This window comes from Syngnathoides biaculeatus, chromosome 3, assembly GCF_019802595.1.
Source record: "Syngnathoides biaculeatus isolate LvHL_M chromosome 3, ASM1980259v1, whole genome shotgun sequence".
NCBI lineage: Eukaryota > Metazoa > Chordata > Actinopteri > Syngnathiformes > Syngnathidae > Syngnathoides > Syngnathoides biaculeatus.
The window spans coordinates 24,600,885-24,623,695 of NC_084642.1; the positions used below are offsets into that span (position 1 = coordinate 24,600,885).

Below are 22,811 nucleotides of genomic sequence, written 5' to 3' on the forward strand. Positions count from 1 at the left end.
GGCATTTAACAAAATTAAATAATTTTGGTAATCTTGAATTACCTGAAAAAGGAGATGTTTAGTCTGATTTGATTTCATAGAGTTCTGACAAAAAAATGAAACGTGTGTTTTGCACAATGTGTATTACCTTTTGGCTTCAACTCGAAATATTGTCTGATACCGATGAAAATTAACTGGCCCTGTTTAAAAAAAAAAAAGCAATTTTCCCCATTTAAAATCAGGAATTAATTGCAGCTAATTAAAATTTTTGGTTAATTTTCACTGACCACACACCCAAGTCTTATTACCTCCATACCTGTTCAACTAAGAAATCACTTAAAATCAAGAAGGACAAAATAACTAAAAAAAGCTGTAATAAAATGAACAAAGATCCAAAGAAATCGTAGAACAGTCAAGAAATGGAGCAATTGACATCTATGTATACGGTTATAAATGCCAATTCTAAAGCTTTAGGATTCTAGTGAACCATAGGGAGAGCCATTATCCTTACATAGAGAGAACATGGAACAGTGGTAAACCTTCCCAGGAGTGGCTGGCCTCAAAAGAGTAAACCAAAAGAAGAGCAATGAGTCATCCAGGATGCCACAAAGTAACTCACAACACCTTCTAAAGAACTACAGACCTCGCTTCACTCCGTCACGGTCACATTACAATAAGAAATAGACTGAGCAAAAATGGCATCCCTGACTAAGTTCCAAGGAGAAAACCACTACTGACCAAAAACAACATAGAGGTTCATCTTATGTTTACAAAAAAACATCTTAGTGATGAAAGTTGAGCTTTTTGGAACGTGTGTGTGTCATTAGATCTCTTGCAAATGCAGCACAACATCAAAAAAAAAAAAAAAAAAAAGAAAGAAACACAATGACAAGAATAATGCGGACTTGGAAAAAAATGGCATCCATGGCAGACAAGGTGGACACCAATGCTGACCAAAAAACAACATAATGGTTTGTGTTACGTTTGCAAAAAAGAATTGAATGATTCCCAAGACGTTGGGAACAATATTATATAGATTACCAGATGGTTCCATCTGGTGTAAATCCAGCACAGCATTTCAGAAATAACATCATACCAGCAGTCACACATGGTGGTGGGAGTGTGATGGTCTGGGGCTGTGTTACTCCTTCAGGATCAGGACAACTTGCTGTGAATGATGGCACAATGAATTATGCCCTTTAATAAAAAAAAAAAAAAACCCTAAAGGAGAATGTCCTGCTGTTATTACGAGACCTCAAGATGAAGTACACTTGGGTTCTGTAGCAGGATAACGACCCAAAACACACCAGCACATCACCTTCTGAATTGCTTGGAAAAGATAAAAAAAAAATAAAAGATAAAAAACAAGGTTTTAGAGCGGGCTAGTCAGTCGTCTTGAATCTGACTGAAATACAGTGGTATACTGTTAAAAAGGATGCTCATGCTTGAAAGTCTCCATTTTTGCTGCATTACAAAATTCTGGATGGAAGAGTGGGTCCAAATATGTCCACAGAGAAAATGTTTGATTTTTACATAGATATACCAAAGATATAACAAATACAGAACAACATAGTCGTAAAAAAAAAAAAGCCAGTAGAGAACAAATGTATTCCAAGTGCAAGTGCACTGCAACAACGCATCGATACAAATTGATTAGCAATGAATTTCATTATCGATTTGTTGTGCTGCACAATTATGTTGGTTGCCCCCTGCATCACGCGATTATTACACCAGTCTGTGCTGTTGTGTGTGTATATCGTATTGGGGAGGGACTGACTGGGGACCAGTTGAGGGTGTAGCCCGCCTTTCACCCAAAGTTACCTGGGATAAGCTTGAGCACTCGCGCAACGCTTGTGAGGGTAACCGGCTTGGAAAATGGATATGCATGTATGTATGGATGGATTTATGGATGGATGGATAGAGCGTGGTCTTCCTGTTGTGTGCACCTTGGCCTCATAGGGCAGTGTGGTGCACTCATGCAGATGATACCACTTTATCAGAAGGCCTCAGAACAGGAGAAAAAAGTAATGATTGAATCACAAAGGATCTATTTAAAAACAGCCAAAATACACAACCTAATCTGTGAAGGATGGGGGAAGTAATATCATGACTTGGGCTTGCATGGCTGCTTCTCTAACGAGCTCACACACTTCATTGATGCTCTAACTCATGGTTAAATTAACACTTTCATGGCCAGTACTGCATAGCTATTAGCAAATTCTTAACACTTGTTTTCTTCACGTCGGCGATGTCACATTTCTCTTAAAAGCGGCTGCACAACTAATCGTAGTCAACATTTTTTGTCTTAGTTTAAGTTAAAACAAACTCACGGGTCTTTTCTGATCTTTGGTGCAGTCGCAACTAATATGATATGCTAAAGATCGTAATGCGAAGCTCTCCCGAGGAAGTTAGAGAGCTCAGGTTGGGGGCGCAGATTACTGTAATATATATCAGATGTGATTTGACTGAATGAAAAAAAGACTGAAAAATAAAAAATAATGAATTAAATATATCTAGTACATCTATAAATAAATGCTATTCTGTTTTCAAAATGTCCACAATACGATCGTTCATTATTTAGGTGCATACCTTTACCCCCAATAAATTACTAAGTTTCTTTTGGCTCGTCCCGTTAGGGGTCGCCATAGCGTGACAGCTCAGATGAACGCTCATATTTGTTTAGCACAGTTTTTATGCCAGATACCCTTCCTGATGAAACCCCTCTTGGGGAACGGAGGCCCCAGTGGGATACGAACTCACAACCCCTGGTTTACCAAACCAATGCTCTAACCTCTGAGGTATGGAGCCTGTACAAATTCAACTAAGTGAACTACTAAATTGAATTCAGATTTGCATCAATCAAAAACGCTTTGATTTCTTGTTTTTAGTAAATGTTTGAAATGCATGAATTTGACAATTATTAACGTCATGTGTCGTTATCAGTAAATAGTCACTTTTAGTATAAGTAATTGCTTCTGAACTCTCACCTCGTTATTGATTACCCTGTCTGCAACTGGGGTTGGTTGTTGGGCTTGGGTTGAAATCTTAAAGCCCAAGTGTCATCCCTATACACATTCTAAAATAGATATTGTAATGAAAAATACATATAACATTATTCTCGTCAATGTCTAAATGAAAAAAATGTGAGCGGAGAGCGCGTCATCCATACACAAAGTTGCAGAAGTGTTATTCTACAATATCCAAGTGGTCGCCATATTGGCTTCATCCTCCGTCCGTGACATCACCCGAACATTCGCCAATGAAAACATGCGGTGCACCCTAACTATGGAAGACAAACACGCCCCTTCTGACACGCAAGCTCTTTTCGAAAAGGAGCACACCACTCAACCGAGTGAAGTTACCGGGGCAATATTACACTGTTGTTTCGAGCCCTCGGGGCAATATTACAGTATTGTTTCGAGCCATATTCAGATGATATGCCAAAACCGCATCCCTGTCCGATCTACTTCCGCGGCGGCGATGAGCCATCGCGGCTCATCACAGCCGGCCGGTGTGGCATATGACTGAGCCGAGCCGTCCTGTTTTCGAGGGTGTTCATAGACGCGGCAGGCTAAATAAATTTTCCAAGTGTTCAAGCAATGTCAAGCAATGCAATGAGCCGCATTTTGGCTAACACCAAGGAACAACGAGCTACCTTCCCGGAGGTAAAACAAATGGAAACAAGCGAGTCCACTTGGGGGCGCCACTCTCCTTTACGTCACTTCCAGCTTCTTCTTGAAAACAAATCCCTCGAGAGGATTTTCATGGCGGGAATTACAAAAAGCTGTATACGTCAAAATCATGTCTTGTGGTGAAAAAACGCATGGGCGCATATTGGCTGACGTTTTTTCATTAATAACATACCAAAAATCATCTATTTCATGACAGTAGCCCTTTAATACACAAGCTATGGAAAAGTTAGTTTTTGTTGCTTTCAGTTGTTTGACATGCTTTTGTCATTTCGCGTGAACTTGCCTTGAAACCTGTTGATCCATAGTCAACAGTATCCTGACACCACATGCTTTACCAGGTTGATCGATATTGCAAATGAAGTCACTTAGAGCGGTAACTTTTTTCTTTCCAACTGTATCGACGATTTCTCATTCCATCCAATCCCATCGGAAATTATTTTTAACATATTGATCAATTTCTTTCACTCGAGAGGCGTGTTTCCTATTGAGCACTGTCATTGTGTTCACTTGAAAATGGACCCATGATCTGCCTCATTTACAACAAGCGTTTTCATTGGTCAGGAGGAACACATTTGACGAATCAACAGACGTGCATCTAATCTTCCACCTCCCTTGCAAAAGGATTCTGGCACGGGTTATGGTCGGAATATTGCAGAAAAAGAGAGAATATATATATTTTTTTATCAATGCAATTTAAAAAAACGGCCTATAAATGGAAAAATCACATCTGATATATGAATGCGTAACAAGACATCGAACATCATATCGAAATGGATATGTATACCTTTTTTACCACTCTATGTACCTGTACACGACTATACAATGTGATTGTATTTTGTATTTTTCATCCATACCTAAATATAATGCGCTCTATTTACTTTTTGAAAATATTTTGGGAAAAAATTGTGCTTTATTTTCAAAAAATTACAGTACTTGAACATTCAATAGTCGTAATTTTTTTTAAAATGTCATGTCTGTTTAGTGTTCCAGTAAACTTCAATTGGAGTGTCAATAAATGATTTTAAGCAAGTAACATTTACTTTTAAGGCCTTTTAATATTCCACTGGTCAGCAGCACCCGCATTGCATCACGTGACCGACGCATTTTAAATTATGTGCTGTCCTTTTGAACTCTTCCTCTTTGCCCTGCCTCTGTCACAAGCCCATGATGTCATGGTACAGTAAAGAGTGCGCACTCAGCAAAACAAAGCCTTAGCAATGACCTATTACTATGTAGCACCATGGCATTTGAAGTTGTATTATAAGCAAGCATAAGCATGAAGAAAAAAACAAAAGGGAGTGCAAAATGTAAATAAATAAAAAAAAATGAAATATGAAGTAAGAGAGGAGTATTTTAAATATTTATTTCCATTTTAAAAACTGACTGAATGGTTCTCTCAGATGAGTTTTAAGATGACACCTAGCGGTCTCCAGCAATGGCTGCTTTTTTTCATTTCACTCTGCTTTCCACCCACCCTTGTGTGCTAAAACACCCCCTCCCTCCCTTGCTCCCTCCTTCCATGCCAGAGTCTGATGCAATCCTTTGCGGAGGACTGGAAATCTATGCCGGCATAAACTACACCTTTGTGTGCCTTGCTGCTGCTGCTTTAACAAAACAGTTGGCACCCTCTGCTATTATGAAAATAACAGGTCTGCACGTGTTAAATTAATGAATACTTCCTACATTGCATAACACATGACTGTTAATGTTGGGCCAAAATGCCCTTCAATTTTTTTTTTTGTCAAAATTTAAACAATGTTTGAAACTAGAAACAAGCATAGAAAAAGTATACTCACAAAGTTTGATATTCAGTACCCAGACGACAGAAATTATTTGGTGGAAGTGGTATAAATCATGGACAGGTACAATATGTGCCAGTCTCCCCAGACCAGTAATGTGTGAGCTTGTGGTTGTATCATCCTTACCTTCTTCCCACCCTGCTTTTCCACCATGTCGGTGTTAAGAGGAAAGTGGTCCAGCTGGGGGGCTTTAGAACCCCCACCTTTGGGCATCGTTCAGCTTTCCCCACGCCAAGCTTCATTCACGCTGCCATTGCATCATCATCAACCGTCTGGAAGGAAAACAGGGAAGGTTATCACCTGATCACTATGAGTTTCAGATTTAGATATGTCAGATAAGATGCCCATTGGCAGCACAACAAGCACTCGCTAGTGAAGCTATTGAAACGTGAAAAGCAGAGCCGCTGCTTTCTGATTTTCGATGTAATCAGAATGATATGCTTCACAGTCTAACGTTGCAAACCAAGATATTTCTTTTCTCCCAAACAATATTATACATTGCACATAATGCAGTACTTATTGTTCAGAATTTATCATTTGATGAGTTCAAGAGCTTTTAATTTTGGGAATTGGTTTCTCTAAGAACTTCAGTACTCTGGACCAAAGTAACCTTTCAACAAAAATTCTGACATCTAGGTTACATGTGAGCACTACTTTATTCTGTGCTAGTTTTACCAGATTAGATTTCATGAAAAGCTTTGATTGTACCTGTATTTATCAGTGTTAAGCAACACAGTACACACAACCACATACACTGACTGAGAAAAGGGTTATTTTTGATACAGTGGAACCTCCGGTTCTAACAACCCGTTTAACGGACAATTTGGTTTTACACCCAACATTCTCAAAAAGTATTAAGTAGTATTATCTGTGAATGATTTTGGCAAGGATGAAGGGAAGGATGTTGTGCTTCTTCTCATGCTAAATAACCAACACTACACACTATAAATGTAATGCTATAAGCTGCAAACTAGTTGTCGGCTCTGAGGCGTAAGGAAGAAAGTGGTTACATATTTAACCAGGGATCTAGACTAAGCTTTGCACTAGTAGCACTGGTGAGACCAACATTTTCAGTTGATTGCACTGGCAGATGATTTGGTCACACCATATTTTTGTTTCGAAGAGGTACAACATGGCAGCAGCAAAACATACTTTTGTTGGAAGTAAAGATTGACAGTGACTCGAAATGATATAAATATAAATATTTTACTGTGAATAATGTTTGCCCGCAACAACCAGTGGCCAACAAAACAGGTCAATTAAATAAAAAAAGACAAAGTTTTACTTTTATTTGATCACTTGGTTGACTCAGGGCCCAGTTCTTATAGTGAGGGCTACTTACTCACTTAACCTGAGAAAGACACATAATTCAGACCAATACCACAACCATATGATGTTTGAAAATGATTCCATAAGTGTACAACCACTATATAAAAGTATTTTGTGATTATTCACACTACATTGCAATTTATTTGCTAGCAAAAAAACAAAACTACTTATTTATAAATATAGTCCCGAACAGAACATGGATTAATCTTTAATAGTGAAATTATATGTTGTCAGATAGCAAGATAGATTTGTTAGCTTTGCTAGTTTCATAAAACCTTTGCACATTAATCTGTTTTTGTTATATTGAGGCAAGCTTTGCAGTTAGAGGTCTCTCTCTCACACACACACACAGAGAGAGAGAGAGAGAGAGAGGAGAGAGAGAGAGAGAGAGAGAGAGAGAGAGAGAGAGAGAGAGAGGAGAGAGAGAGAGATGAGAGATCGACGAGAGAGAAGAGAGAGAGAGAGAAGGAGAGAGAGAGAGGAAGACCTGAGAGAGAGAGAGAGAGAAGAGAGAGAGAGAGAGAGAGAGAGAGAGAGAGAGAGATGAGAGAGAGAGACTGGAGAAGAGACGAAGAGCCGAGAGAGAGAGAGAGAGCAGAGACAGAGAGCTCTCGGAGAGGAGAGAGAGAGAGAGAGAGAGAGAGAGGAGAGTCGAGGAGAGGAGGCTCGAGAGAGAGAGAGAGAGAGAGAGAGAGAGAGAGAGAGAGAGCGAGAGAGAGAGAGAGAGAGAGAGAGAGAGAGAGAGAGAGAGAGGAGGAGGGAGAGAGAGAGAGAGAGGAGAGAGACACTCATTGTTAATAGTGAGACTATTACACCTGTCGTAACTCAGGGAAAGAACATGACAAAGAGAGCAGCATTGATTAGGTGAGTTGTGGCAGGAGGAGTTTAATAGCTACTGGACTTAACAAGGTAGGTCCGGGCTACCTAGCTTGCTCATCGGTAATCCAGATGAGGTGACACGTCATGCTTATCATTTAAAATGGATATGTTGTCAGCAAGCATCAATATAGGAACTTCGTGGCGATTCCAGTAGACAGACACAACGGACCACTAGTCTGTCTGTGACATAAAGATGTGATTTGGATGTATGTGAAGGTGCTGTTGATAACAGCAATTAATATCTGGAAGATGCAGTCAGCAGGCAATCACATTACATCAGGTTGCTTTTATCTGAAAATAAATTCATAATGATTGAGATGGTGTCACGTAGTCACAGCGCTCTCTTCCTCAAATGAAATGGTGCGAGAGAAGGCAACTTTCAACCACTAGAACATGCACTTGTGCAAGTATGACAAGATTAAATTTTTAATCACACAAGCTAAAAAAAGGCCATGTGACCAATTTGGTTGCTGTCTCGAGCCCTGCTAGGCGTACATTTCCCTTTTGCATTCTCCATCATCCAGTCACAATTTAAAAACTCTTTTATGCTGGCCGTTGTGGCGACGATACACGCCTGGCATGGAAAGTAAAGCAAATTTATTGGTAGAGAGAATTTCATACACAAGGTAACTCAATGCGCTTTACTTGAATAAAAGCATTCAAATACATAAATAAAAAAAATTGATAAAGTACAACTAAAACAGCTTTTAGTGTCCGAAATATCACTGTAAAGTGGAAGTACTCTAAAACGCATGACGAAATGAAGAATTTTTAACCTGGATTTGAAAACACATTTCGATCTTACATCACCTTTGTTGGAAACTTTTAGCTATTATGATGTAGAAAAATAAAACTGTCCCCTCAGGGATAATGAAGAAGCCTTGATTTGGAAACTGTCATTCCCCAATTATGATGCTACATACTCTGCTAACATTATTACTAATTTAAAGTGTGCATCACCTTCAACAACAAGACAAGTTAACTCATTTTGCACTTTTACAAACCACCTGAATAATACTAACATAATTGATGTTCCTGGTAGCCACAGCGGGTTACTGCTAATGGCACCAGCGCAGAAAACATTTTGACAAGCTGTACTGACTGAAATCATTTTTTTTTTTTTTTAACTTTACACATCATCACTTGGGTGGTCTTCAAACAAATAAACACAAAGCTGTCTTTTTTTAAGGGCCCCGACATACTTTACACATCAGCTAGTTATAATCTCATTGTTCCACAGGGCTTTGGAGATGTCCCCTAAAACCCATGTCGTCTCTATCTCAGGAAGCTCTGAGGACAGCTACAATCTCCTCCAAAAGTATTGAAACGGAAAGGGCAAGTGTTTTGTTTTTATTGTATACTGAAGACGTTTGGGTTTCAGATCAAAAGATATGAAATGAAAGTTCAGAATTCTAGCTTTCATTTGTTGTTGTTTACATCTACATGTGTCAAACAACTCGGGACACCCTTTGATTGAACCCACCCACTTTTCAAGTGAGCAAAAGTATTGAAAATACATGATTAAATAAAGTCCAAGTAAATAACATTTGGTGGCATAACCCTTACTAGCAGTAACTGCATCATGTTTGCAACCCATTGACGTCCGACTGTTCCAATCTTCATTATAAATACTTTTCCAGGCATTTACTTTTTTTTTTTCTAACAAAAAGACTTCCGAATTCATTCTGCTGCTACCATTATGAGTTACATCCAGACTCGTGAACCTATTCCAGAAGTGACTATGCAAGCCCAGGCCATAGTATTACTTCCCCTATGGTTCATAGGTGAGCTTCTGTGTTTTGGATCAAAAGAAAATTCTTTTTATACCCATACTTGTCCATCACTTTCGTACAGGTAAATCTTGATCTCATCAGTCCAGAAAAATTTGTTCCAAAATATTTGTGGCTCATCTCTGTACTTTGGAATTCTACTCTGGCCTTCCGATTCTTTTTGGTGATGAAAGGTTTGCATCTTGTTGTATGGACTCTATATTTCTTCTCTCAAATTCATCTTCAAAAAGTGGATTGTGATTCCTTCATCCTGCCCTGTGTAGGTTAGCAAAGTATTTTTTCTGGGAAATATAAAGAAAAATGCATCCAAATTAAACGGGAGATGCAACTAGACTGGCCGGGTCACTCACCGGACTTTAACTAAAGAGCATGGAATTTGAAAAACATTTCAAATTAAGAATCAAAGTCTGATGAAGTAAAGTGATGGGTCGCAACCTTGATGCTGTTATTGGAAGTTAGGGTGAGGCCACCAATTATTAAATGTTACTCACTTAAAGTCAATTTAATAATTTCTGATCCGAAACGTTTCCTCAGTTGAAAAGTGGGTGACTTTAAAGCTCAAGTGTCGTCAAATGGATGATTTTTGGTATATTATTAATGAAAAACCCACAGTCAATATGGTCCTATGTGTTTTTTCACCACAAAACATTATTTTGACGTATACAGGTTTTTGTAACTCCCGCCATGAAAATTCTCTCAGGAATTTGTTGTCGAGAAGAAGCAGAAAGTGACGTAAAGGACAGTGGCGCCCCCCGTGGACTCGTTTGTTTCCATGAGTTTTACCTCCGCGAAGGTAGCTCGTTGTTCCTTCGTGTTAGCCAAAATGCCGGCTCATTGCATTGCGGGACATTGCTTGAACAGTCGGGAGAATGGAATTACCCTTCATAAGTTTGAAAGAGACCCTGCTCGTTGTGAAAAATGGATTGCACGGGTGCAAAGGACGACAGCTTTGTGGGTTCCAAATAACAGGTAGGTGTGTGTATATAGCTACAAAAAAAAAATAGTTTTGGGCGGACCACGCAATCGGTCTCTCTCATAACGTAGCAAAAGATCCGCGTATGAAATGTGTTGATGTGAGCATAAAGCTACTAAAAAAAATAGTAGTTTGGGGCAGACCACGTAATCGGTCTCTCTCATAACGTAACAAAAGTTCCGCGTATGAAATGTATCGATGTGCGGGTTGCCCAGCCATCGTCTCACTCAGCCTGCAACATAGCTCGGCTCCACCCCCTCCTTATATAGGATGGCGGGCCGAAACTCAGCCACACCGGCTGAGGCGCCGCATTTGGCGGTCACATGTTCCGCGAAGGATGCGTGTCGGGCTTTGCGACGGGGGCGGCTCTGAAGAATCCATCCGAGAATGCGTGACTCAGTCGTGTGCGCACATAAAGGGCTCCGGCTCGAATGTGACGAAAGCAGGACTGCTCGGCTCTGTCATAAGCCACACCGGCCGGCTGCGACGAGCCGCGATGGCTCATCTGCTCCGCGGGAGTGGATCGGACGTGAGGCAGTTTGGCCGTGATCAGATATCATCTGAATATTGCTCGAAACAATAGTGTAATATTGCCCTGAGCGCTTGAAACAGTGTAATATTGCCCTGGTAACTTCACTCGGTTGTGTGGTGTTGTTCTTTTTGAAAAGAGCTTCGGTGTCAGAAGGGGCGTCGGAAAAATGCGAATATCTCTGTTGTTCGGCTTCCATAGTAGCGGGCACTGCGCGTTTTCAACGGCGGAAGTGACAATGACGTAAAGGACAGATGACGCAACTAATATGGCGACCACTTGGATGGCGAGGGACACCCAATTGCGCAACTTTGTGCATGGATGACGCGCTCTCCGCTCACTTTTTTTTTTTCGAATAGACATTGAAGTGAATACTGTTATATGTATTTGTCATTGCAATATCTGTTTTAGAATGTTTATTAGGGATGTCACCCGCTCTTTAAACAAAGGTGCTCTGTCCTAAGTTGTTTCACGAATGTAGGTGTAAATGCCATGAAATGAAATCTGGAATTCTGAACTTTTGTGCTCCACAAAGCTGACCGTGGGTTTTTGTTTTTAATTGATGAACACAAACATACGCTACAACACACTCAAGCAGGACATTTCTAACGGTACACTAGTTACACATTTGCCTGGTATATAATTACAGACACCATTTGAGATAAGTACAATTACCATATTTTACGACCATATGGTGCACTTAAAGGGGAAGTGATTTAACAATGTATCAGATAGGCCATGTCATATGTACTATACCTTGAAAATTTGAGGTTAATCCTATATCATTTTTTGAGAAGATGTCTTCCCGATCAACCAATACTGCTATTACTTCATCAGATGAGGATAAATCCGAGAAATCAGCGCTGGCCATAATTGTGTTACAAAGTCAGCGAGCCTTTGTTTGCACACGTAATACGTCACAGCAATGCACGTAGGTCATGTGACTCGCCAAAATGGCGGTGCCCATGAAAATTCGTAATTGCCGATAAAAATCTTCTCAAAACACCATTAAATGATATCGTACTAACCTAAAATTTTCAAGGTGTACTACATATGACATGACGTATCTGATACATTGTTAATTCAATGACTGGACTTCCCCTTTAAGTTAAATTTTCTCAAAATGGACGGGGCACCTTTTAATGCCCTGCGCCTTAGGTGTGCACATACTTCAAACAAATCTGTAAATGTGTGACTTTGACAAGCACTTCGCCTGACTGACTGGGAGCATTCCCTCCCAACAGCCTGCTTATATAGAGGAAAGGTGGACTTGACTGAGGGGGAAGGGTAGGCGTGGAAGAGAACACTAAAGGCACAACCCGCAGTATTTGCCTTGTGCAAAACAACATAGTTCTGGCAAAGGAGTCCCTAAAAAGGCACCAACGAAAAGCACAGTTTAATCTGCAAGCTATCACTTACACGGGAAAACACAAAATATCAAGCAGCCGCAAGAAAATTCAAGATAAGTAACTCCAAGCGGGAAAACAAGCTTCTATGAAAGGTAGGAACTGCAACAGCTGGACATCGGTGTAAACAGGGCGTTCAAAGTGAAGTTGCAAGTGGCGTGGGAGTGATGGATGACAAATGCCGTACCAAAGCTTTACTAAAACTGGGAGGCGGCGCCGGGAGAGTTACGCCACAATTTTGAATGGATTGTGGATGCTTGTGCTAACGAGTCTGCTTCCACTGTTGTTCGAGCTTCTGCAAAAGCCGGCATTATTTCTGAGGAGCCACATGGCAACGAGACTGACTCTGATAATGATGAGAGGGAACCTCGCGAGTTTGCCCAGCTGTTCATTTCGGACACAGAAGATGAGGACTTTCATGGATTTGTGGATGAGAATTAATTAAAATAAAAATAAAAAATAAAAATCCATTGTTTACCAACTTCAATAAAGTACAACCAAACTTACTGCTTACATTGTCAAATACTTCAATCAAGCACAACCAAATTCACAGCTTACATTATTAAATACCTGAAAAAAATTACAACCAAACTCATTTTTGCTCCTGGTGCCATTTTAAATAGCGTGCATGCATGCCACCATATGTTTAAAATTGCGTATTTTTTTTTGCTTCTATTTACATTGTTCTTCTACTTACAAAAAAAGTGCAATTGTTCCTCACTGCCTCGTGAGCGCTACCATGCCTATGCCCAGTAATATGGTGCACCTTATGTATGTGTTAAAATACAGAAATTGCATCCGCAACTGAGGCTATGCTTTCTAATACGATGCGCCCCATGGTTGGGAAAATAGTGTAGACAACATTGTAATGGTGTGTTAAAAAGACAACAAAGGGCAACTGTGTCTTTAAAGTAGGAGAGTTTTACTTTATTGATACGAGCCAGATGCGTTTGCAATGGAAAGCTAGTGGTATTGTGTAAATAGTTGCTAAGAATGACATATATTGTTGATGTTAGATGATAATTATTCTCTAGATGTACATTAAGGACACTCATCAACCCCGTAGATTTCATTATTGTTCACTTACTGTTGGTTTGTTTATTCAAGCACTTTAGCTGAGTTTTCCTTTGTAGTTAATGAGCCTTATTGTTGCTTACTTATGCTTTACATCTAGAAGTGTATCATCACCCTAACTACAGTGTCATTACTTCATCTGATCATCATCTACGCTACGCCTCTATACTCTGGAATGCCCTACGCGTGATAATTCGGTCTCCAACTTCAGTAGGCCCTCCCACGACCTTTGTGAGGATAAGCGGCTCAGATGATGGATGTATGGCATTTGGTTAACCCTTGAATACATGGAGTCAGAAATGCGTTGTTATTCTTCACATGCTTTAACCCAAAAAGATGGATTAGATCTATGTTCCAGGTATTATCCATAAAAAATGCTTTGTGACATGAGGCCAGTTGCATTTTTATTCATTTTATTACAAAGTTTTTGTATCACTACCCCACTCTTCCACATTCGGGGTAAAACAAATGACCCCAAGTGGTTCCTATAGGAAACCTTGAATACTTAGCAAATCTGACTGTCCCAGTTACGCATCTGATGTCATTTCTCACATTTGATGCAACTTTGACCATCAATACTGTCCCACTTACACATTTGATGTCAGCAGTGTCACCACCCAGGAGGTCATTTTTACACAGCAACATAAATCTAAAAATATATATTACATTTCTGAACTTACAGTATTTTTCATTGATAGATTCTAATGTGTGATCAAATGTGACAAATATGTGATCAGATAGCTTACTTTGTTGGTAGCTAACAGTTGTGTTAGCTAACTGTAGCTTAAGTCATGAAGGCTTCCAGGTGCCGAGAGGTGCACAACATTGAATTTGTTCTCAATGGCAGCATGACCATGATCAACTTTGTAAGATGAAAGGTAAAGGCTGTTCTATTGCTTAGCACAATGCTCCACATCAAGATGGTGGATGAAAACAGCCCAAAGAAAAAACAAAAACGATCCCTTTTGACAACTAGACCAAAGGAGGAGTAGATACTATGGACCAGATGTTTGCCACCTACACCTCCAATGGCCAGACGCAGAGGTGGCCCATGGTGCTTTGGTACATGATTGATGTCGCCGCTCTGAATTCCTATCCCGGATGAGCGCACCCGACCGAGCTCAGTGCAGTTTGCTGAAGTTCATTGGCCATTGTCGTCAAGCGATCAAGTGTTAGTTCACACTGCGGGGGTGGCTGGCGGGCCCCGAAGCCTTTGGCGAACCAGTCGCAGCCTCAGTTCTCAAACATCATCAAAGGTGGCATGTCTGTTTATAAGAATATTCCAGCCCAAATGAAATTTAAAAAAAAAAAAAAAAAGTCACCAAGAACAACCCGAAGCTGTTTTTCACTCGCAAAAAGACACCTGCACCAAGGTGCTTCTGAGGAAAAAGATAACATAGCAGAGCCGTGGCAGCCGATCAGAGGAACTGTAAAATAAGCCTGAGTTGCTATTAATAATTTCTTGTGTCCAACCTCATAGATTGAGCATTAATAATATTTTTGTTCTTTCTAAAAACTATAATATGTTTGTTTTAATAAGAAACCACTTATACCCGGTCGGGGATAAAATGGAAGAAAATAGATCGACTGTTGTTCATAAATTTGTGAAATAAATGCTTTGACCTCAAACAGGATTTGATCTTTGGTTTCATTCTAGAATACAGTAGTGTACTTTTTTTTTAAAATCTACAAAGATTTGAACTTTGAGTGTATTTAAATAAGGGAAATGTGAGAAAATGTTAATGTTTATAGTGTGTGTGGTTAAAGGTTTAACTTGAAACATATGTAAAAAAAAAAGAAAAAAAAAAGAAAAAAACTGCAAACAAAAAAAAACACTAAATGAAAAATATTAGAAAACAAAATGGAAAAAAAACTGACAAAAAAAAACATGCACTGTAAATGGAAAAAAACACCCTGAAAAAAAATGTATATAATGAATGAAAAAAACAAAAACTGGAAAACAAAATCAACTTCTACTACACAGATTTCACTTGAACAGGTATTGTTTGGAATATAAACCCCTACGTAAAATGAGGAAACACTGTATTTTGTGATAGCTTCACACAGAGAGAGTAGATAAGATATTTGTGTGTGTAGATATGTGTTATGGTCTCTGGACCTGTTGAATGTTCTCTGTTCGTGATTGACCTGATTGATTAAATACTCAAATGTAAATGAAAAGATACAATTCTACATGTCCAAAATGAAGTTACTCTTTTGTTTGAATAAAATATATAAAATAAAATCTTAACCTAAATTAGAGAAATGTATTTAGTTTATTGCAAAAACGCACTGATTTTAACAGGTAGTTTTTGACCCCACTTGTGGAAGAGTAGGGTAGTGATACAAAAACTGCAATTTCTTAAAATTATCGAAAAAATAGATAAAATGCAAATTGCCTGTCACAAACATTTATGAGGAATAACTGATAAGAAAATGTGTCAACTCTTTGTTTTAAAGATTCTGAAGAATAAAAAGTTGATTTTAAAAATTCATTGATTTTAATCAGGGTAATTTTTTTACCCTACTTGTGGAAGAGTAGGTATTGGTCCAAGGGTTAAAGTTCATTTAGGCCTGTTTAACAGCCACTTGTCCTTTTGCCCCGCGCCATCTACTGTTAATAAAGAAGGCAAGGTGACGTTGACCGAATCTGAGGATGCTGCAGTTTGGGTTCTGCACCGACCATTTTTGTCAAGATCTGAGGTGGACAACTTCCCTCACTCGTTGCCATGGAGGATTTCACTCTGAGCGACTATCCTAAGTCCTGAGGCAGAAAAACTAGAGGTGTCTAACCTGTGGTGGATTTTCTCTTGTAATTGACTCATATACCATCTTAATGAACATTGCACAATATCTTGCCATCGTAATGAACATGGTACAGCACCAGACTGTGATTAATGTTGTCCACTCGACATCCACTGCAGCCTGGTCATCCTGGAAGGGGGACATTCTCATCTGCAGTCCCTTTTCAAGGTGTCTTTTTAACCCTTATTGAGACTGAAAACAACTATTGTAGTTCAACAAGGTATCTATCTTTGTAAACCCTCACTCTGAGCGACTATCCTAAGTCCTGAGGCAGAAAAACTAGAGGTGTCTAACCTGTGGTGGATTTTCTCTTGTAATTGACTCATATACCATCTTAATGAACATTGCACAAAATCTTGCCATCGTAATGAACATGGTACAGCACCAGACTGTGATTAATGTTGTCCACTCGACATCCACTGCAGCCTGGTCATCCTGGAAGGGGGACATTCTCATCTGCAGTCCCTTTTCAAGGTGTCTTTTTTAACCCTTATTGAGACTGAAAACAACTATTGTAGTTCAACAAGGTATCTAGCCTTGCCATGGCATATTTAAAAATAATTAATAAAAACACGTATTGAATAACAATCTATACTTTACTATCTATTACAATCCCTAAAGAGAGGAGGTTTTCTGTTTCTCAGGGTCATGAATTAAATATGCATTCCATCCCTTAGTTCCCTCCTCCATAATACACATGCGCTCTTTTGACTGCATTCAACTATAATCATCCAGTGATTGAACAGATGAGACAACGGCTGTATCATTTTTTTCTCTGTTCAGAGACTGGCACTAATATCTTCACTGGCACTGTTTCCATCTCGTCTCCCCCCACCCACCTTCTCTTCCTTCTGCAGTTATTCAAAGACTGCTATTTATACCACCCCCCCACATCACGTGAAAATAGAAAGCCAGCCAACCAAAAGACAGCTACAGAGGTTGAAGCGCTCCCCTTCTGCTAGTATATGGTAAGAGAGACAAACAATGCAATTCAAACCAAAGCATCTCCTGTCAACCTATACGGTGTTCCAGCTGTACTCAAAATAGCAAACTGACAAATTTCCCAGAAATGACAGTCCGTCTATTTAGACATTTGCTTTTGCTAACCTTGGTTGGATTGACCACTTCAACAAACGTAGAAGTGCAAAAAATTTAGAAGATTGTGGTCACAATACTGGTTACTCCTTAAATGGTCAGAATTCTAAAGGCCCTAGTTGAAAAAAATACTGTAAATTCTCACCAAATTAAATATCTGCAGGATTGTCACACTTCTAGACTTTACAACATTCATTATGGCTTCATTCCTGTAATCACCAGTGTGTTTAAGAAATGGTGAGATAGTATTATAACATTGAATCATTTTGCAAATAAGTTATCAAAGGGAATTGACAATTAAGGGCTATCATCTCATCCGCACCAGTACCTTAACTTATTTAACTAGCGATGATTACAGCTGTGCTACATGCTTGACACTGTCTGTGCTCGTCAGTGAATACAAACTTAATTGCAATACTGCTCTGTATGTCCGTGACAACATAAAAGACTTTCATGTTTGCGATATTAACATTGTACATATCTTTTCGCAGCACACTTGACGACTGCTTAGAGCGTCTGGCCTCACAATTCTGAGGACCGGGGTTCAAATCGCGGCCCCGCCTGTGGGGAGTTGGCATATTCACCCCGTGCCAGCGTGAGTTTTCTCCCGGCACTACAGTTTCCTCGCACACCCCTAAAGAATGCATGGTTGGTTAATTGGAAACACTAAATTGCCCGGAAGTGAGAATTTCAGTGCCAATGGTTGTTTTTATGTAGCCTGCGACAACCAGTTCAGGGTGTGGTCCACCTCATGCCCGAAGATAGCTGGGATAAGCTCTCGCACTCCTGTGACCCTTGTGAGGATAACTGGCTCAGAAAATGGATGGATGGATAATTGGAGACTCGCCCTTAGGTGTGATTGTGAGTGTGAGTAGTTGTTTGTTTCAAGGTGACCTGTGATTGGCTGGCAACCAGTTCAGGGAGTACCTTGCCTACTACCCGAAGATAGCTAGAACAGGCTTAAGCACTCTTGCGACGCTTTTGTTTTTTTAAATGTAGTCAGGTCAGGCAAAAAGTGGAAAATCACAAGGAATTCCTGTGCGATGGAAGACATAACTTGTCGTATTTACCCTTCAAGTTCTTCCAAAGTCAATAGCGTTGTAGAAAAGACTTCCAAAACTCATCGACCATATACCGAAAAAATATATATATATATTACAACATATGAATTAATTATTACAATTAAAGTACTTTAAAATTGGTAATTACTTTTCAATCACTCTGTACAACTAAATTGGACATCGGTGCCATTTTAAGCTTTGATACAGAAGTGGGCCAGAGAGCACAGTGCCGGCCCTTAATGAAGCCTTATCCTTACATTGGCCCACTGGTGACTGGCCGACAAGGTTGCGGGCACTGCTTCATATGCATTACTATTCATATTCACCTGTATACGCCTTTTAAATGTAAAAATAAAAAAAAACACATGATCAGTCTCATTCAATTATGGGAGCCAAAATTGCAATCATGATTAAGATTTGATTAATTGCGCAGCCCTGGGGTGGAGGCTTGTTGATAAGCAAGAAGCAGTTCCTAGATGGCAAACAATGAGTTGGAAAAAGTGACTAAGCACTTAAGTAAAAAACTGTTGCATCTGATTCAATTTGTAGAAAGTTTGATACGGTTGACTTGTGATTTTATGAAAAGCATTGAATGCTATTCACCTGGAAGAGCCTCTAAAAAACTGTACATTTAACAAAACACTTCGACCATGGACAAAACGTCAGCAACAGCATGGGGTCATGAAGAGGCTGCACTGAGGAAATAATTTACTTCTGTTTAACAAAGAATAATCTTAAAAAGTAGTTTAAACTATAACAATATTATTGTGCATACATTTTTTATGGTTTGTGCCTGACACAAGAAGCGTTAGCTCCAGCCAATAAAATGATGATTGCAGAAAAGACGGGCAAGAGCCGAGCCAGAAAAGTAATCTAGCCCTGGCAGTCCCTCTCTCCATAATTTCTCTCATCCACACACACACACAACTTTCTCCCGAGGTTGCATTATCTCATCTTCTTGAAGCCACTCCCTCTGCGGTCAGAGAGAGGCCAGCACTTCAGCATATTGCAGCATCATGCACCACTCTCAGGTTTTATTAGCAGTGTAGTTGCTTTGCAAAATAAACAATGGTATAGGAGACCTCCCAACTGACTAAAAAAATAATCACATTTTTAAAAATTGGTTGACTTCAGTTTCAAAATGGTTGACCTAAAGAGGTTAGTTTTGAAGCCATTAGTAAGCTACATTTTCTGCCTTTAGGATCAGAAAGCGCCATCTTAAAGTGTTTTAACAGTGATTCGTTCATGTGACAGGATTGTGCTATTTAAAACAGGGGAAAATCACTTTTCCAAATAAAAATTATACTTTTCAAGGGTGTCCAAATATTTCAAGATGTAGAATTACAGAAAGAGTTGTCAAAGTTATAATACTTTATCTTATCTTAACATAGGAACAACATGGTAGAACGAACAGAGGTGGTTTAAAAAAAAAAAAAAAAAAAAACAGCTGCAGTAGCTACACTGGAGCAACGCGGTAGCACAGCACTAACAGAGCCGGCAAAATAAAATAAAAAAAATAAAAAATAAAAAACATACCTAAATCACTGAAGCGCAGCGCTAAAAGGGCTGGTTTAAAAAAAAAAAAAACAACATACTGGTAAAAGTCACTTCCTCAGCACATATATTCCACTGGTCTGACTCTTACCTTTTCCGCTCAAGTGCCCCCTTGTGGCCGTTAGAAAAAATGCACAAATTAGCTGCATCACCACATAAGGTGCAGGGTTGAAAGCGTGCGAAAAAAGTCGCGACTTATAGGCCGGAAATGATGGATAAAGGAGTAGTCGGTTACTTGGGGGAAGGGGGCGACTCACCATGTCCAGTGCTGCAGTTTTGATTTGCTTCCGGTAGCAGTCTTTTTGTCGCATAATCGTAAACTCAAAAGGTCCTGAAAACTGTATATAGATTTTTCCCCACACGGAGTGGTGTTTCCAAGAGAAATGCCACTACCAGCTATGTGGAGAACTAAAATATCGATGGCGCTGATTCCAGAAAATCGATTTTCAAAATTAGGTAATACTTTTGATAAACAGTTATTGGAAGGACTGAACTTTCAGTATCTTTACAGAAAGGAAATTTGTGGTATTTACTGAAAAACAAAAGCAGCAAAAAGGAGACAAAATCTATTGGTCATGGCAAAATTTCACTGTGACGGGCACCACAAATAAGTGTATCCGTGGGAAACACTGCCCTATGCTGTTTGAAATCACCACATATCTAAAAAAATAAAATCATATTTATAGTTTGGCTGGTTATTGAAGGGACACTAGTCCTGACTTCTGTGGTTAATCTCCCTTTAAGTAAGAACATAACACATTCAGGCCCATCAGCTAGCTCGCTATATTTGAGACGTTACATACCCTGATGGCGTCATATATCCGCCAGCCTTGTGCAACATATACAGTATAATCTAGTACCATACAACATACCACCAATTGATTTTACTTAATCAATACTCACTCATCGGCACGAATCAATGTCTGTCTCATAGTAGTTTTGTACATTTGGACTAATGTTGGAGGATTTTTATCCAAAAACACTGCCGTCTTGTGTGGCTAAATGGGCCTGTAAACATATTTTTTTATTCCGCTGCCTGCGACATCTTCCACACTCGTCGGCAAGTAAATTTGGCATTATTTAATTACATTTACGTGCTGAAGTCTAAGGGAACAATGTATCATCTACGGCACCCTCTTGGAACATAAAACAAAACTATGTGGGGATTTTCAACCAGTTTTCAATCGTTATGATTTTGGCTTCTCACATTTTTATTTGCTCATTGTCTTCTAGCTATGCAGATTTCATTTGTATGTGCACACTTTTTCTTTTTTGAGGGGAAAAAAAGGTATTTAAGGACAATTTTATTATGACCCACAGAAGATTAAGATTAAAATTGAATTTGCCTTACTTCTTTGCTTTGAGCCAGGGCCACCTCCACCTATACATGATCCCCGCTTAAAGCTGTGCCACATGAATAGCATCCTTCTCTTTAAATAACTAAAATAATTGTCTGATTCAGTTTATTTTTCACTATTACCAACTTGAAAAGCTAATCCCAAATGAATCCTCCAGGAAAGTAAATACTATATTTTTCAGTTTTTATTAATTTATTATTTTATAAGTTAGTTCATTCTGTGTTGCGTTCTGTCATCTCAAAAACCCAAAAGACCAGTTCAATAAGTACAACATTATATGATCTGATGAAAACATTGCTTAAATGTAAGTAGAATACTAATAGAGGATGTCTGCTCCAGAGGTGAGTAGAGTAGCCAAATATTGTAAGGTTACTCGGCAATAATGTGACTAAAATAAAAAGTAGTCCTCCAATGAAAATTTTAAGAGTAAAAAGTACACGGTCAAATAATTACAAGTACTGAGTAAAAAAAAGCATATGGTGAAATAATTACTTAAGTACTGAGTAAATTGCGCAAATGAAATAAATTGATAAATAATGGGTGGATGAGATTTGCCTGGAGTTCTTAAAGGCTCTGGATGTTGTGGTTGACACGCCTCTGCAACAATCGGTAGACATACTGGACAGTACCTCTGAATTGATAGAATAGGGTGGTGGTTCTCCATTTTAGGAAGGGAAAACGGAGGGTGTGTTACAACTCCAGGGGGATCATACTCCTCAACCTCCCCAGTAATGTCTACTAAAGGGTGCTGGAGAGGAGGGTCCATCAGGAAGTCGAATCCCAAATTCACGAGGAGTAGTGTGGTTTTTGTCCTGGATGTGAAACAGTATACCAACTCGACACCCTCAGCAGGGTCCTTGAGGCTGCATGGGAGTTTGCCAAACCAGTCTACATATGTTTTGTGGAGTTGGACAAGGGGTTCGACGGTGCCCCTCTGGGAATCCCGTGGGGGGTGCTTGGGGAATATGGGGCACCAAAACCCCTGATACGGTTTAGTTCGGATTACTGGCAGTATGTCGGACTCGTTTCCAGTGAGCGTAAGACTTCGCCAAGGCTGCCCTTTACCACCGATTCTGTTCATAACATTTCTGGACAATTTCTAGTCGCAGTCCAGGACTAGAGGGTGTCTGCTTTGTTGGGTTCAGTATTGAATCTCTGCTTTTTGCAGATGATATAGTTTTGTAGGCTTCATCAAGCAGTGGTCCCCAACTCTCACTGAACCGATTTGCAGTAGAGTGGGAAGTGGCTGTAATGAGAATCAGCACCTCCAAATCTGCGACCATGGTCCTCAGTCGAAAATGAGTTTCATTTCATGCCCTAAGAGGGGGAGTTCAAGTATCTGGGGGTCTTGTTCATGAGTGACGGAAGAATGGAAGGAGAGATCAAATAGCGGATTGGTACAGTGTCTGCAGTGATGCTCGCCTTGAAATCAATTCGTTGTGGTAAAGAAGAAACTAAGTTAAAAGGCGAAACTCTCAACCTTTGGGT

At 39.5% G+C, this 22,811-nt stretch overlaps 1 protein-coding gene across 4 annotated transcripts in view; it reads right to left on the reverse strand.

Annotated features, from left to right (window-relative positions):
- Positions 1-22,811, reverse strand: part of ankrd11 (ankyrin repeat domain 11) — a 137,450-nt gene that overhangs the window by 22,744 nt on the left and 91,895 nt on the right. For all 4 annotated transcript variants that reach the window (XM_061814951.1, XM_061814953.1, XM_061814949.1 and 1 more), the window contains one exon: positions 5,597-5,742. In XM_061814951.1, coding sequence (XP_061670935.1) covers positions 5,597-5,683 — 87 coding nt within the window. In that variant the 5' untranslated portion in view covers positions 5,684-5,742. The remainder of the gene's footprint in view (positions 1-5,596; positions 5,743-22,811) is intronic.